Here is a 16,601-nt window from a genome sequence, read left to right as displayed (position 1 = left end):
TGGCCACCCCTTGCTAGGGAGACAGTGAATGAGGGACATCAATAGTTCCAGCAATGTTGTTTTTGTTTTCAATATAAAGTAAACATGGAAAATAGTAATGTTTGTTGAATTTGTGAGTTGGACATCCAAATATTTTTGTTATTTTCTATGCTTTTAAATGTTCTAAAAATACAAAAACTATTTGTAATTATTTTTTAATTTGAAAAATTTTAAAAGCTGCAGAGAACCATTTTCTACTGTATCTTCCACAACAAAACTAGTCTTAAGCAGGTGTGGTGCCACGTGCCTGTAATCCAAGCAACTCAGGAGACAGAGGCAGGAAGATCACAAGTTCAAGGGCAGCCTCAGCAACTGGGCAAAACCCTATTTCATAATAAAAAATAAAAATCTAGTCTCAAGGCCAGAGGGACTTGAAGGGAAGGAGGTGGGGAATAAATACCACCACTAGTCAAAGGGAGAAGTGGCATAGAGTTTGCCACCAGCATCTATAATCCACCACAGAAATATTTTTTCAATAATGTTTCAGCCTGTGCTTAACTATTTCCTGGGATGAAGAACTCAATATGACAAAAAAAGAGTACATTAAAAATCTAGCAAAAAATACCCCAGCTCATTTACCTGGAGCCACCAATTCCAGACTCCTCGATCTGCCATTCCTGACACTATCCTTAGCAGCCCCTTCAGGGTTCTCAGATACGACCTATATTTCTGAGGCTTCTCAAAATGAGGGCATGCCAAGTCAGGATGAATATTTCTATTAAAGATGAAACATACACATTTAGGAAATTAATTTTTTAAATGAAAAAAAATGTACCATAGCCTTCTTTGTACAAAACATCAAAGCCTGCATCTGAGTGCCTCGGTGACCTAAAGGCCAGATAGCCTTACTGACCCATCCATGAGCCCTGGCATAGAGCACTACACAATTTATCACCCCTCCTATCACAGAGGTTCAAAGAGACCATCAAACAGAAGATCTCCATGAATGACTTTATCCCTCTGTGTCCTTGTGAACTGAACCCAGGACCCAGCTGCGCTGAACTGCCCTCCTGCATCTGGGATTCAGCCCTATCTGGGAAAGGTGGCCAAAATGGAGCAGGTGACTATCATTGCTAAAGATATATAAAAATAACTGGTGTTCTTCCCCAGAAGACTTAAATAACCGTATGCAAAATCCAACAACATAAATCTTTCTCCACTGTGGATGGGATTGGATGTACTATTATGGTAATTATTGCTAATATCAACAGGCGTGATAATGATTATTGTGGCTCTAGGGTTTTATCAGGAGTCTGAAAGCTAAGGTTCCCATGCCAAATTTGGCCTCTATTTTGTAAAATTAAGTCTTATCAGAATAGAACCACATGTATTTGTTTGCAATACTGTCTGTAGTTGCTCCCATCATGCTACAGTGGCAGTGAATAGTGTGACATAGGCAGCATAGCTCCCGAAGTCTAAAATATTTACCACCTGGCCTATTCCGGTTTAGGTGTGAGGTGTTCCCCAAAAGCTCATGTGTGAGACAATGCCAGAAGGTTCAGAGGTGGAATGGTTGGGTTATGAGCGCCTTGACCTAATCAGTGCATTCATCTCCTACGGGGATTAACTGGGTGGTCACTGTAGGCAGGTAGGGGGTGGCTGGAGGAGGCGGGTCATTGGGGAGTGCCTTTGCATACATTTTGTGAGCTGAGCTTAGACTCTGCTTCCTGGTACCATGTGCCTCTGGTGCCACTTTCCTCTGCCACACCCTTTTACCATGATATTCATCCTTATCTTGGGACCCAAAGAATCCAGTTGACCATCTGTGTCCTGAGACCTCTCAAACCAAATAAACTTTTCCTCCTCTATGTTGTTCTTGCCAGGTCTTTTGGTTATAGTAGTAAAATAGCTGACTAAAACACTGGCCTTTTATGGATACCAGTTGGCCAGCACCTAGGTTAGGGTGTCATGATCGTTGCAACTTTTTTTTACATTGTTAATTGCTAACAAAACAACCATGATGTGTGTGTGTGTGTGTGTGTGTGTGTGTGTGTGTGTGTGTGTAGGAAAGAGAAACAGAGTGGAAATTTAGCAAACTATTAATATTGGTAAATTTAAGTGGAGAACATATTAAAATTCAATCTACTTTTCTTTCAACTTTTCTGTATGTTTGCAATTTTTTAAATAAAATGTCTTGGGAATAAATATTGCTTCATTTAATAACTCAGGAGATTCTCCTCTGAAAAAATGGTAACTCCTGGGAAAGGTAAATCAGCAGATCAACAACAGGACATAACTAGCAATTGCAATAGGTTTAGAAATAATGGGAGCAATCTCATTCACAATAGCAACGAAAAATATAGAAGCCTAAGGTTTAACTTAAAAAGAAATGTGGAACACTCAAAGAAAATAATAAATTTTACCAAGATCCGAAAAATAGAAGTACATAGGTGTATATAAGTTTCTGAGAATGTTTGGAATTAGACAGATGTTTGATAAAAATTTAACAAAGACAAAAAGAAGCTTTGGATAACAGGGAAAACATCACATTTCTGAAGAAGATTCAGTGATTCAATATTGTAAAAATAGCCATTTTCCACAAAGACAACTATCACATGGATGCAATCCCAGTGAAAATCACTGTGAGTTCTATTGTGGTGGGAGGGGGATAGCCATAAAATAATTTAAAAATTTCCCTGGCAGAAGAAAATGGGTGAGATTAGCCACGGACATTTTGAAAATGAAGAGTAATGGTAGGGCTCTTACCTTAATAGATATTAAATTTTATTTTAAAGCTATAATAATTAAGTAAGTCTGGCTCAAGAATAATAATTCATAGAAGAAAATGAAGAGATCCAGAAGTAAGTAAAAAGTAAAAATCTAATCAAGGCAGCAAGTCCAATAGAAAAGGAGAGAACAAATTACATAATAAATGATATTGGAATAACTGGCTAATCATTTTGAAAAAATGAAGCCCTATATCATTGCACTCTCCAAGGTGAAGGAAAATTAAATGCAGAGAAATAAAATCATGAAAGATATATGAAACAGCATAGATTTGTATTTTTATAAGCTTGTGGTGGTGCAGATCTTACTGAGCATGAAATAAATGATAAAGAAAAAGATGGATAGATTTGGTTAATAAAAATTCCGAGCTTCTGTACATCTGAAAATAACCAAGACTAAGAAAAATATAATAACTACTGAGAAAAATATTGGCAACATAAAACAATTTAAAAACCCAGGTCTTCACTATCTAATCATTATGGAGGGGAAAGAGTTTTGAATGGGTAAATGCCAGGAATATACAAACACTTATAAAACTCTCAGCAGATACATAACAACTCCTTTCAAACTCCTACACTAGGAGGCTGCACCAAACTGTAGCCTGGCTTCTAGCCCATAAGACCATGTCCCTAGGGTGACTCCAGACACCACTTAAGAGGCTGCCTGAGAAAGCTCAATACAGCCAGGGCAAGCATGCTATTTGATCTTACCAGCACCTAGTGACAGTCCCTGACTGCCCTTTCTTAGAGTGTTTACTAAAAGGAGCTTACAGTGGTGAATATGTGTCTCTTACAACTCAGAAGTGTCTCTCTCAAGGACCTGAGAGCCATGCCTTTGAAATGTAATCATCAGGAAGGAGAAGACCTCTGTCTCCCTGTATCTGTGGCAGGGTGGAATCCTGACTCCAGCTGCCAGCAAGGAGACACAGAGGCTAACCGCATGCTGGCCGGACCTTTATAATTCCTCTCTTCCCTGACTCAGTGGAGAACCTGCTCTCCCTGGCCTTCCTTCATCCAAACATCCACATCCCCTCTGCAAAGAATCAGAAGGGGCTCAACTCTTTCCCCTACTGTCAGCAGTTACTGAAAACAATCTGTTTTCACTGCTTGGTACTAAGTCTGACTGTGCTTATCTTTGACAATACAAGTTACAAAATAACACATTTTGTTGAGATTTAGCATGATTATTATTTTCTGTTATGTGCTTATCTGTATTTTGTTTTCTATCCAGTAAAATATATTGCTTCTATAGAAAAAAAAAAAAAAACTCAAAATAGGAATCAGGAAAAAATGTACTTTCAGGCAACTTAAAAACTCAAACTTCCTATCAGAGGACAGTAAACCTCCTTTACCAATTACAATGGCTCCCAGAATGAATAGATGTGCAAGGTTATGAATAATGCCCTCCCCTAGGGGAAAGAGAGAAATGGCCTAAATGGCCTAAGGAACTGTTCTAGGATGTTTGATGGCCTAGGATTATATATATTTCTACTTAAATATATTTGTGAGTATGTATGTACATATACATATAATGATATATAATGATGTATATAACATATATATCATTTCATGTGTGTGTGTGTGTGTGTGTCTCATTGCTTTCAATTCTCAGAGAAGTTCAGTAAGCTTCCCAGGGTCACAAAGCAGTAAGTAGTAAAGTTGGAATAGGATCCCAGGCTAGTCTGACCAGAAACCCAGGCTCTCCAAGTCTCATTTCAGGATCCCTGGTTTGGGATGCAGAAGACCTGAGTTCTGACCCAACCAGTATTACATGTGGCCTTGGCAATTCTCTTCCTCTCTCTGACCCTCAGTTCCCTCATCTATGCAAGAGATGGATGGTACCAAAAGGTGTGTCAAGTTCCTTCATCTATTCTCATAAAGCACCCAGTACCAACCAATGGCCAAGGTCAGGTACAAACCAGAGATCAGTTCCACTGGCCTTGGGGCTACAGCAATAGTCCCAGCACAGGTGTCCCATGCAGTGGCCCACCTTGAATTCTTCGTGGATGCGTTCCTCCAGGACTTTGGCAGCCTTGCGATCCTCCATCTCCACTTTCCACTTCTCTGCCAGGATCCGGGCCTTCTCATTGGCTAGAGCATCCCGGAACTTCTTGGTGATCTCTGCCTCCTTCTGTTTCCTTCCAAGAGAGCACCAGTGGGTGAAAAACTGAAGGACCACTTCCAGTGGAAATATGAATAAATTCAATGAACAATCTTTCCTTGGTCTAGAGAATGGCAAATATTGAAGGTCAACAAAGGTCAACACTGGCAAAGATGGTGAGAAATAGCACTCCTACTCTCAAGTGTGGGAGGGTAAATCAGCAAAATCATTCTGAAATCCAGGGAAACAAGACTCAAAAATCCCATTTCTCACTCAAGGGTGCATAGATGTATGTAGATGATGTTTGCTGGAGAATTTTTATGACATAATAAATGACTCAAATGTCTATCAATAGGACCAATATGTTGTATTTCTCAAATACTATACAGTAATCTTAAATAGCTTTGTGGATTTATATTAGTCAATTTGTCAAGGTGAAGAGTTTATGGACCATGTATCACCTAAATGCTCACTATAGTTATCTTAGGTGGTATGTTGTTCTTTATTCTTTATAGTTTTCAGTGTTGTTTACATGTGTCTACAGCTTACAATTAAAATAGTCATTCAAAATTGGTGGTGGGGAGATGTTGGAGTCAATTTCTCATGGATTTCCAAGTTTGGCAAAAAAAAAATTTTTTTTAATTATTTAGGAAAGGAATCTCACTCTCCAAATCTCACCCAGGGCTCAACTGTTCATCCTGTGTGAGAAATGTAGATGACATGAAGAGGAACAAGCAGACAACAAAAGCCAATCTAAATGCTGTACTGTCGCCATGACAACCATGTACAGGAAAGAGTCAAAGCACATTATATATACAATCAAGGTGAATCCAACTGCATGCAGATTGGAAGGGCATTGCTAGGCTTATGTCACTGATGTGAAAACCAAGGACCCGATCAGCTAAGTAATAATTAGCAGAGCCAAGGTTTGAACCCTCAAGGTTTGCCTGATGCAAGACTCTGATGCTTTGGTCCCCTTATCTTAGCAGAGCTCACAACAGCCAGTCAGATGGTACCTTCTCCCTCCACCCACAAACTGTGGTCCTTGGCTTTTACCTACCCCCAAGCACCATGCTCAGGCCCCACTAACAAGCCTCCTGCCCCAGCACCCCTCACCATAGCTCCTCAGCTTCCCTCTGTGCTTGCAGCCGTGCTCTCTCAGCAATAAGCTCCTCAGAGATCTCTTCATAAGGCTTGTCACCAGGGCCTTCACCCATGACCCACACCCAGACCTCGCCATCAGCTCCCAGGAGCCACTGGATGTGCTTGTCGCTTGCTGCCTCATAACAAGAGGAGGAACAAAGAAGGAAGGAGAAACACATCTGATTTCCATTGGTAAGGAAATGGCACACAACCATTACACCCCTCAGCAGAGCACTGTCATTCAAAATACCATTCCAGGGAGATACTGGCTGGAGGCAGGTCCAAGACCTTCTCTTCCTTCCCTCCCTCTCCCCCTGGGGAGCATCACAACAGCTAAGGCAGCGTGCTGGAGCAGGTACTCAAAGTGTCTGTGACTGAAGACTGAACTCTTCTAAGATTCCCATCAAAGAGAACATCAATGAGAGTGTGGCACTCTCTGTAAGAAGTGACTGTGACTGTCCTGGGCTGAGGCAGTTAGATGGTGGTGAACCTTCTCTGCAGTCTCTTCCTCCTGTCCACTAGCTAGAAAAAAAGAATTGAAGATGGTAGATTGCCAGATGAAGCAGCCTGATGCCAAGTCTCTGCGACCTATATCAGACTGCAACCTGAGGAAGAAATAAACCTGCACTAGATTCAGCCACCGAGATTTCTCAGTTTTCCTACTGCAACAGATGACACTGACAACTGTGACTAATATGGAGGTCTATCTCAAAAACGGGCTGCTGCTGAAACTCATATAAACTATGCATTGTGGACTTTCAGTTGAGTGGCGAGTGGCATCTATCAGGCCAAATGGCTGGAGATCCATGTTGTACAAGAGCAAAATATTTGGTAAAAATGTTAGACACTAAAACTTAAAAGGCAGACCCCAGGCTTCCTGAACTTGTCATTATAAGGGAAGAGGTTGGAAAATAAAAAGTTGATAATGTGTTTTGGTTACGAGTGGCTGTGTTTGGCAAAGTGTTAAGAGAAAGAAAGGAGTCTAAAGAAGAACCGAGTGCTTTGCACGTAGAAATGAAAGGGAATAGAGACAATTTAGAAATTAGAAATGAAAGGGAATAGAGACAATTTAGAAATCTGGGACTTTATAGGATGAGAAAATCATCTTCTTCTCATTCTTTTAGGGACAAAACTATAAGAGATGGGACTTCCAAAGTTTTTTCATGATTGATAGAGCTGAGTCAACCTTCTAAGGTTAATAAATGATTTAGGACACAAAGCTCCATAGTGATGAGATTGTGTGTCACCAACCTCCTACTAATTGGGGCATAAATGACCAAGCACTCCAACCCCTAGGCTCTTGTGTTTGTCCAAGGCCATGTTTCCAGTGTCTGCTTCAGTCTCTGACTGCACATGCCAGGATCACTCCTGAGAGACACACCCAACTCCTTGCCAGACTTTCTAGGATACCTCCAACCAACCTTCCTCCCTCTCTGCTTCAGTCCAGGTCAGGATTGCACTGCAGTAGATGTTTCTCCCAGCCTTCTCCAGCGCCTTGCCCTGTTTATCTGACAGGCATTTCCCTTAATAAAACCCTTGCATGGTAAATCTCTCCCTGCTCCTGCTCCTCAGAGAAGCTGGACTAGCCCAAGAGCATCGAGTACCAGCTCTTGCAAGAACGTCAGTGTAGATGCTCTGCAGAGGACAGGGGGAGGCAGAGGGGTTAAAAGGCAAAGAGGTAAAGTCAATCGGAGAAAATTTCTAGTTAAGAATTTTAGGTGTTGTTCCTGGGGCATGGAAGCCAACAGATCAGAAGACTTCTAAGTTTTTGAGTGTACACTAGGAAGTCTTTGATTGTTCAAGATTCAAACAACCCTTGGGTGCTGTCTTCCATGAGCAGGGGACGGTTTCAAGGTCATGCTGATTCAGGGTGTGGTCCTCAACACTCACTCCAGAAGAGGTTGAGGGCAAAAATCAAGGAGAAGCTTCCTCAAAGCAGAGTCGGGTCCATTCAAGGAATTCCTTCATGGCTAAGGCAGGGGAACCTCTCAGAGACTGGACTGCAGGACTCCAGGATGCTGTAGACTAGTGACTATAGGTCTCATGCTCTCCCCTTTCCAAAATGGCAGTATGCTTAGTGATATACTGGCCCTTGTCCAGTGTTGTATGTTCGGTCTTAATGGTGAGGGGTGATCAGATGATATATCTATTTAGCACATTTGGTCTTTATAGAGATAAATGTGGGACTTTGGACGCTGTGGGCTTCCAGGTAGATGCAGTGACTGGATCCCTTTTAAGAAGGTGGCGAGTGTGTATTTCATAGGGAGGAGAAAATGAAATGTATAATGCTCAGAATGCTAATTGATGACAGTGACAATGCTATGTCCCCCCTGCATTCCTCATTCCTAGCCCACCAATGACACACTCCTCAGCTTCCCTTCAGTTCTGTGGGACCCTACAACTGACTTCTAGCCTGTGGAGTGTCAGGAGAAGTGATTGGTCCCACTTCCAGGCTTAGGTTATGAGCAGCTGCTATGTCTTTTCTATATTTTCTCCCTTGTCCACCCAGCTGGAAATAAATGACTCCAAGATGATGGAATTTTGAGAAAAAAGCAGCCTGGTCCATGAGTCAATGTCTGAAACAAAATCACACAGAGGAGCTGCCTAACCCACACCAAACCAATGCAGTCAAGAAATAAGCCTTCATTGTGTTAATCTACTGAAATGTCAGGGTTTATCAATTGCATAAGGCCCATTAATTCCCCTAATATAGAAGGGCACTGTTATATTTTTAGTACATTAAAGGCAATATAGTAATAGAGAAACAGGTGTAATTCAGAGAGACCACCACTACTAGAATTAGAAAACTTTCAAATAAATAATGAAGAAAGATAAATGACCAGAGACTTGCACATTCTGCCACAGTAAGAAAAGGGAAGAGAAAAAGAACAAAAAATGTGTAATTATCACAGCAGATGCTGTCAATTGCTGACACACACCCACTCTCAGTCTACCATCCACCCTCACCACAGAACCCCAAGTTGCTCAGAGAGCAGCAAGAGATCCTTACCTGCAGGAAAGTGAATTTCCACCCCAGCCTCAAAGGACATACAACAATGGATCGAAACCCATCAAGTAATGTTATTCTCATTGTCAAGTGATGGATCTAAGGGTGACGAGATCCCCATTTCTAACGAAGAAGATACTGGCAGAAGTACCAATGAAGGGCTTTCCCCTCTACAGGATGAAACTTCTTAGGAGAAGCCTTTCACTCTTGGCATCTTCCTGAGAGAATGAGGAAATGATGCCCGAGGTTGATGGAAGATTTACAAGCATGAGGATAAAATCACAGGCTGAGCATGGGGGAGCAGAAAGATAGAATAGGAGGGCCCCTGGCAATCTTGAACAGTTAAATAAATCACCCATTGCAGGACATCTTCAGAGTTCCTGTCATTTGAGAAAAACAAAAACCTCAAAAAATAAAATTCTGCAGTTATCCAACAAAATAAGGCAACATAGACATGGAAGATTTGTTTAATTAAGAACTATTAGTTGTAGGTTCTGTTAGTTCCAGTGAAACACAACTGCAGCTGATAACAAATAGAAATATTTGAAAACAAATAGAAAATTATACAAAGGCAATGAACCCTAAATATGTGCATTAACACAATAAATATAGGCAGAATTAATTATATTACAAATCTGAGACCATTGAATGTGATTAAAAAATAAACCCAGCTATGTTACTTAAAGAAATCCCATTTTTTAAAAAAAAGGTTAAAAACAGAGAAAACAACAGACTATACAAAGGCAAACAGAAAGGAAGAAGAAGAGTCAATGTCAGATGAAGCAAAATTCAAGGACAAACATATAAACAAGATATAGAAGAATACTGTGTGATAATAAAAGATGCAACCCGCCCAGAAGATATAACAGTCATAAAACTTTATACAACAAGCAACATAACAGTCAACTGCATTAAAGAAAAACACCAAGAATACAAGAAGAATTTGAAAATGTATATAAAAACTCACGGTGGGCACTTACTATAACTGTACCATAAGTCAGTGGGTCAAACAGATTTTTTTAAGTAATAATATCAAGGATTTGAATGATAAAATTTTATTTAATAATTGCAGAACATTTTTTTTTTGGTACCAGGGACTGAACCCATTGGTGCTTTACTACTGCGCTATATCCCCAGCCCTTTTTATTTTTTATTTCAACACAGCATCTCACTAAGTTTCTTAAGTTGTGAGGATGGCTTCAAACTTGCAATCCTCTTGCCTCAGCCTCCAGAGTTTCTGGGATTACCAACATGTGTCACATGCCCAACAGAACTTTATTTCTTAAACATTCAGGATATATTTTTCTTTTGATCTTATAGTTATGAGAAGAATTTTAAAGTCCATATTCCCTAATAATAATCTCCCAAATTCGAAGACAGTGGGGGAAAATAGTCATTAAAAAATACTACTGCTCTATAATCTAGAAAATATCTCCCAGATAACCCTTGAATCTTAAAGGAAATCAATGTTGAAAACACATATTATTTAGGGGGGGCAGAAATGCAGCAAGAAATATGCATACATCTTAGTAAGCTCAGAAGAAAACTTATAGGTTTAAAGACTTTTCTTTTTGATGTTCCTATGAAGATATTCCTCTCTTCTCCAAACTCATAATAATGCACACAAAACAACAAGAAACATACAGGGATACAAGAAACACCTCTATGGCATCTCTACACAACAGAATCGTCAAAGGGGCGAGTGGGAGCCTCCAGCCTACTGGACACCATCTGGGTCCCAAAGAAGAACATGACTCTACAGGGTAAGGGGCATAAATATTCTCCAGGGGTGTGATGAAGCCAGGTGCTGGTAATGGGAGTGGCAGGTAGAGTGGATAGAGGGAAGGAGGGTGGAGCAGTAAGTCCAATCTTGTTGGCCACTGTCCTGGCAGCAGGTGGCAAGAAAACCTAGTGGCCAGATAGCATTCATAATAATCCAGGTGAAAGACAGTCACTTCTTGGACTAAAATAGCACTGCTGGAGAAGGTATAGAGTGGTTAAGATGTAGATTAGATTCTGAAGGAAACACAACATTTGCTCAAATTGTGGATGTGATCTGAAAAAGACAGAAAATAAGAAAATTCCAATGTTTTGGCTTAAGCAATAAAATGCATGGTCACAGTCCTGAATTGAGTGACATGGAAGAATCAGGCTGGAGAAATCAATACTTCTGTTTTGGCCACACCGAGTTTGACATGCTTTTTAGACATCCAACAGGAAGTTGAGTAAAAGAGAGTTCTAAGGAGAAGCTGGAAGTAAGAAAATTTTTCATCAGTGCATAAGTGATGTTTAAAGTCAAGAAAATGAATGATATCAGTTTAAAAAGTGAATATAAGAGGCCCAAGGGTGGAGTCCCAGGATGAGCCAACATTTCAGAAGTTAGAGGACATCCCAACGGAATAAAAGAAGAGGTTTGGAAGGCAGGAGAACAATCAAAAGAAGGCAGTATCCAGAAGCCCAGTGGAGAAAGAAGGAAGCAAGGGGAGGTCGACTGCATCTGGTCGGCAGATGGGTGGGGGAGAACTGGGGCTGTACCAGTGGACTCAGTCACATGGAAGTTACTGGTGACCTCGACAAGAATGGTTGCATAAATTTGTGAAAAATAACAGAAATTTTTAAGAAGAAAATGTGTATCATCTTGTCTTCAGGGAAGAGCAGAATTCCTTTTACAGTGAAACATAAAAGAAAATGAGCTATAGGAGACACTGTTGAGAAATTTGTGTACAGATTAACGTTTAAAATTTCCACACACACACACACAAAATCATAAAGACAATTAGAAATCAAGCCACCACCTGAGAGAAGATATCTGAACACACATAACCATCAAATAATTGCAATTATTAATAAAAGCAATAAAAACATCTAGCATCTAATAATAATAGCAGCTAGGGCTATAGTGGGGAAAAAAGGAGAAAGGACTTATTTTAGTTCATGATTTCAGAGATTTCAGTCCATGGTCAACTGTCTCCATTGATTTTGGGCTATGGTGAAGCAGTACAACATCATGGAAAGGTATTGATGGAACAAAGCTGCTCACCTTACGGCAGCCAGGAAGGAGAGAGAAAAGAAGAAGGAGAAGGATGAGGAGGACGAGGAGGAGGAGGAGGGGAAAGGGAAGAGAAAGAGAAAGAAGAAGAGGGGGGAGGGAGAAGGGGAGGGGGACAGGGACAGGGAGAGGGAAGAAGAAGAGGAAGAGGAAGAAGAAGAAGAGGAGGAGCGGGGAGGAGACGGGACAGGGAAAAGGAACAGAGGAGAGGAGAGGAGAGGATAGAGAAGGAGAGGAGAGGAGAGGAGAGGAGAGGAGAGGAGAGGAGAGGAGAGGAGAGGAGAGGAGAGGAGAGGAGAGGAGAGGAGAGAAGAAGTGGTTAAGGACAAAATATGCACCAAAGGACATGTACCCAAGGACCCATACCCTTCAACTAGGTCTCACCTCATACAGTCTCTATCATCTCCCAGTAGTCCATTCACCTATGGATCCAGCAATGCATTAACCTACAGATGAGGTCAGAGCCCTCATGATTCAAGCACTTGCCCAAAGCCTACCTCTGAACATCACTGCATTAGGGTCTAAGTCCTCAGTACGTGAACCTTTGGGGGACATTCCAGATTCAAACTATAGCAAGGACTTGTCTACTAATTGTGGTCCAACACTTTTTATATGCTAATTCTTACAATCTAGAATAATCTTCCTTAGCCAGGGTTCTATGAGAGAACTCCTATAAAACATAATTTGAATGATGATTTTTCTCAATTATTCCCTGGGATAATATGTGGGTTGTATTCAATAAGATGTGTTGTAGAACAAACTCATTATATATAATGCATCTTTTGGTAGCAATTATCAAATAATTTGCTCTCTGAACCTCTTATTTTAAAATACTGAATAGCTCAAAGATAGCTTTTTTTTATGAAAGTTATATCTATCAATACCACATTCAAAGTTAACATCAGAAAATGTTAAATATTTGTTTATTTAAAATAATGGTAAAAAATTCCACTATTTAAAATAAAGGCAAAACAATGGTAAAATTGTACATATATATCACCATCACATATTATATATACACATGTAACATTTTTATAAAAAGAACTACATATTCTAAAACAAAAAAATTATAATTAAAAAATATAATAGGAAATCTCCACAATATTGGTCTAGGCAATGAGATTTTGAATTTTTGTAACCAAAAATACAGGTTACAAAGGCAAAAATAGACAAATGGGATTACATCAAACTAAAAAGTGCCTCCACAGCAAAGGAAATTAGTAATAGATTGAAGAGACAACCTAGAAAATAGGAGAAAACATTTTTAAAGCCATACATCTGATAAAGATTAATATACAAAATATGTAAGTAACTCAAACAACTCAATATCAGAAAAGCAAATAAACCAAATTTAAAAGAAAAAGGATAGAGGACCTGATAGACATTTCTCAAACTGAGACATAGAAATGACCAACAGGTTTATGCAAAAATGCTTGACATCATTAATCATCAGAGAAATACAGATTAAAAACACAATCAAATATCACTTCTTCAAAATTGTTAGAATAGATATTATCAAAAACCCAAACAATAAGTGTTGGAGAGGATGTGGAGAAAAGGGAACATCTGTAAAGAGTTGTAGAAATGTAAATTAGCACAGTCATTATGGAAACAGTAGAATGTTTGCTCAAGAAATTGAAAATAGAGCTACTGTATGATCCAGCAATCTCCCTGCTGGCTAGGCATCAAAAGGAAATGAAATCAGTATGTCAACGAAACACCTACACTCCCATTTTCATCAAAGCATTCTGTACGACAGCCAAGAAATGGAATCAACTAAAGTGTCCTTTAAGAGATGAAGGAAGAAAGAAAATCTGGTAGATGTACATGGTAGAATACTATTCAGTCTTGAAAAAGAAGGAAATATTATCATTTGCAACAATGTGGATGAACCTGGATGACACAGAAAGACAGATTCCACATGAAACTCCTTATATGTGGCATGTTAAAGTGGTTACCAGGGACTAGAGACAAGGAGATTGGGGAGATGTTGGAATCATGAGTGAGTGTGTGTGTGTGTGTGTGTGTGTGTGTGTGTGTGTGTGTGTTACATATATATATTCATATATACATAGTTGAAGAGTGGTCTTATTTTACATTCTTGCAAATTTGTCTCATGTCCAGCCTAATTGAAAGCAGATGGATTTCTCTTATTTTTTCCTACATTCACCCTGCTATGATATGTAATTTTGGTTTAAATATATTTTTTAAAATGCATTCCCCCCACACGTATAGTTGGAAAAAAGCAGAGAACAATTAACACCTTTTTCAAGATAATTTTTGCTACTCTACCAAAACTCAAACAAGTGGTAGTTTCTTAAATGTTAGTTGTGACATGAAATCTGAAACCATATTGATTAGTTTTATTATGTTTTGTCATATTAGAATTCATTAGTTATGTTAATTTCTTAGTTTTATCCACGCACCATGGTGACGTAAGATGTTAACAAGGGAAGCTGGGTGAGAGGCAAATGGAAATTTTCCAAACTACTCTGCAACTCTTCTAAGTCTAAAGTTAGTTAAAAATAAAAAGTTTGAGCATTTAAAAAGCAAAATAAAAACGAAACCCCATTTGGCTTGTTATTCACTTTGAATGGATCTTTTTCTCATGCTGATTTTGCAGCATTACTCTTTTGTGCTTTGGAAAACTGGTTCAATGAGTCAAGCAGAACTTTCATACATGGACTCACTTTATTTTACATATCAGAAAAGTCACATTTGTAAATACCTGTATGAATCTCTTGAGAAAAGTCATTATGTATCAGGCAACAAATAAACTCACTATGGCAGATGTAAGTTTTTCAAAATTTTTAGCTTTGCTTGAAAGCTAGAATTTATCAGTGGCATAAATTTTATCAGTTACTTTCCTTGAAGTAACAGATCTACTTTATTTATTTTCAAATACCCATATCTGAAAAAAAGAAATATATATACATATAAATTGCTGGCCTTTTTTTAAGTACAAATGGCATAGCATGAAAGAGGCCACTTCATCACGTAATGAAACAAGCACACTGTGCTTTTTCTCAGGACACCCATCAGATTTCTGTATGCAGCAGAAATGCTATATGCATACATCCCGTTTTGTCACACAATAAAATGAACAAGGTTTGCTATTCATCAAGAGATGAAAACGCCATTCATTTTTTGTGAACATATCATCGTTTTTTGTGATTGTGTCATGGTGAAAAATACAATACTGCTACCATAATGGTGCCAGCAGATTTACCACTATGTTAGTCAGCTCTTCATCACTATAACAAATACCTGAGCTAATCAAATTATAAAGAGAAAAGGTTTGTTTTGGCTCATAGTTGTGGAAGCTTTAGTCCATGATTGGGCAGACCTACTGCTTTCAGGTCTCTGGTGTGGGGAGGGGGCAGCCTGTCGTGGTGGTAGCATATGTCAGAGCAAACCATTCATCTATGTTACCAGGAAAGAAAAAGACTGGGGTCCCACAGACCCCCCTTAGGGTACACCCCCAACGATGGGAAGACCTCTTAATGGTTCCAGCACCTCTCAATAGTAGCAAGCTGGGGAATAGCCTTTAGCACATGGACCTGTGGGAGACATTACAGATTCAAACTGTAGCATCCACTATTGATTTTATATCCTTAATACAAGTGTAAAAATTGTTAAAAAAAAAAAAAAAAAAAAAAAAGAAGTCACATCTTAATGTTGGGAAAATCATTTGACCTTATAGAAACCCCCCCATCAAGGAAGGGTCTCAAAGACCCCTAGAAACCCATTAACCACACTTTGAGAATCACCACCAGGACACAGGAGCTTAATGGTTTATAGAATTCTGATTGTAAAAGAAATAATAAGAGTACACAAAGAATGCTTATAAATTAAGAAAACAATCCTATGGGAAAAAAGTGGAACAGATACTACTGGCATCAGATCTGCTATTTTGCTGCTGCCAGTATTCTGCCCCCCCCCCCCCCCCCCCCCCCCCCCCCCCGCCGCAACACACACCATTTTACAACACAGATGGTCAGTCTGAGAACATCCTAGCCAGTCACTGGTCCACTCATCAGCCTGCAAACATTCTTGGCAGTCATTGATCCAGACTGTTAGCCCACAAAATTCCACTACTTAAGAATACCCCCCCTGCCATTTCTCTCTCTTACTTACTCTTACCTTAACTCTCGCTCTCTCTTTCTCTCCTCCTCACTCTCTCTCATTTTCTCTCTCTCTCACCCTGCAGGCAGACAGCCTGCCTGTCCGCTTAATGAAATCTTTTGTGCGAGTTCCCGTGTCTGGAGTGGTTTCTGGGTGCTTTCATTGGTGTTGTGACTCGGATGGACTCTTCTACCGCCACTTAAGTGGATGGAATCCCCAGACCCCGAGAAGTGGTCTCACCTTCCATTCACCTGGACACTCTCCTCCACATCCACCACCAGCTTCAGATTGGTGAGTGTTCCCCTAGGTCAGCTTCAACACTCCTCTGCTGACCTGGGATGCAACTGTCAAACGTCCGGCACCCTCGAGACAGTTGAGAAGTGGGGGTTCCCCCAGCCACGACTTTTACAG

General features: G+C 39.8%; 1 protein-coding gene across 4 annotated transcripts in view; it reads right to left on the bottom strand.

The window, feature by feature from the left end:
- Positions 1-16,601, bottom strand: part of Sh2d4b (SH2 domain containing 4B) — an 81,371-nt gene that overhangs the window by 49,959 nt on the left and 14,811 nt on the right. For 2 of the 4 annotated variants that reach the window (XM_047553412.1, XM_047553414.1), the window contains 2 exons: positions 5,983-6,142; positions 4,756-4,903 (listed from right to left, as the gene is read on the bottom strand). In XM_047553412.1, coding sequence (XP_047409368.1) covers positions 4,756-4,903; positions 5,983-6,142 — 308 coding nt within the window. Of the gene's footprint in view, positions 1-4,755; positions 4,904-5,982; positions 6,147-16,601 lie in introns of all 4 variants that reach the window. The other 2 variants (XM_047553411.1, XM_047553413.1) reach the window with 2 other exon arrangements.

Source organism: Sciurus carolinensis, chromosome 5 (assembly GCF_902686445.1).
Source record: "Sciurus carolinensis chromosome 5, mSciCar1.2, whole genome shotgun sequence".
NCBI lineage: Eukaryota > Metazoa > Chordata > Mammalia > Rodentia > Sciuridae > Sciurus > Sciurus carolinensis.
Note: the sequence above shows the minus strand (reverse complement) of the source record. Positions and strands in the feature narration are given on the sequence as shown.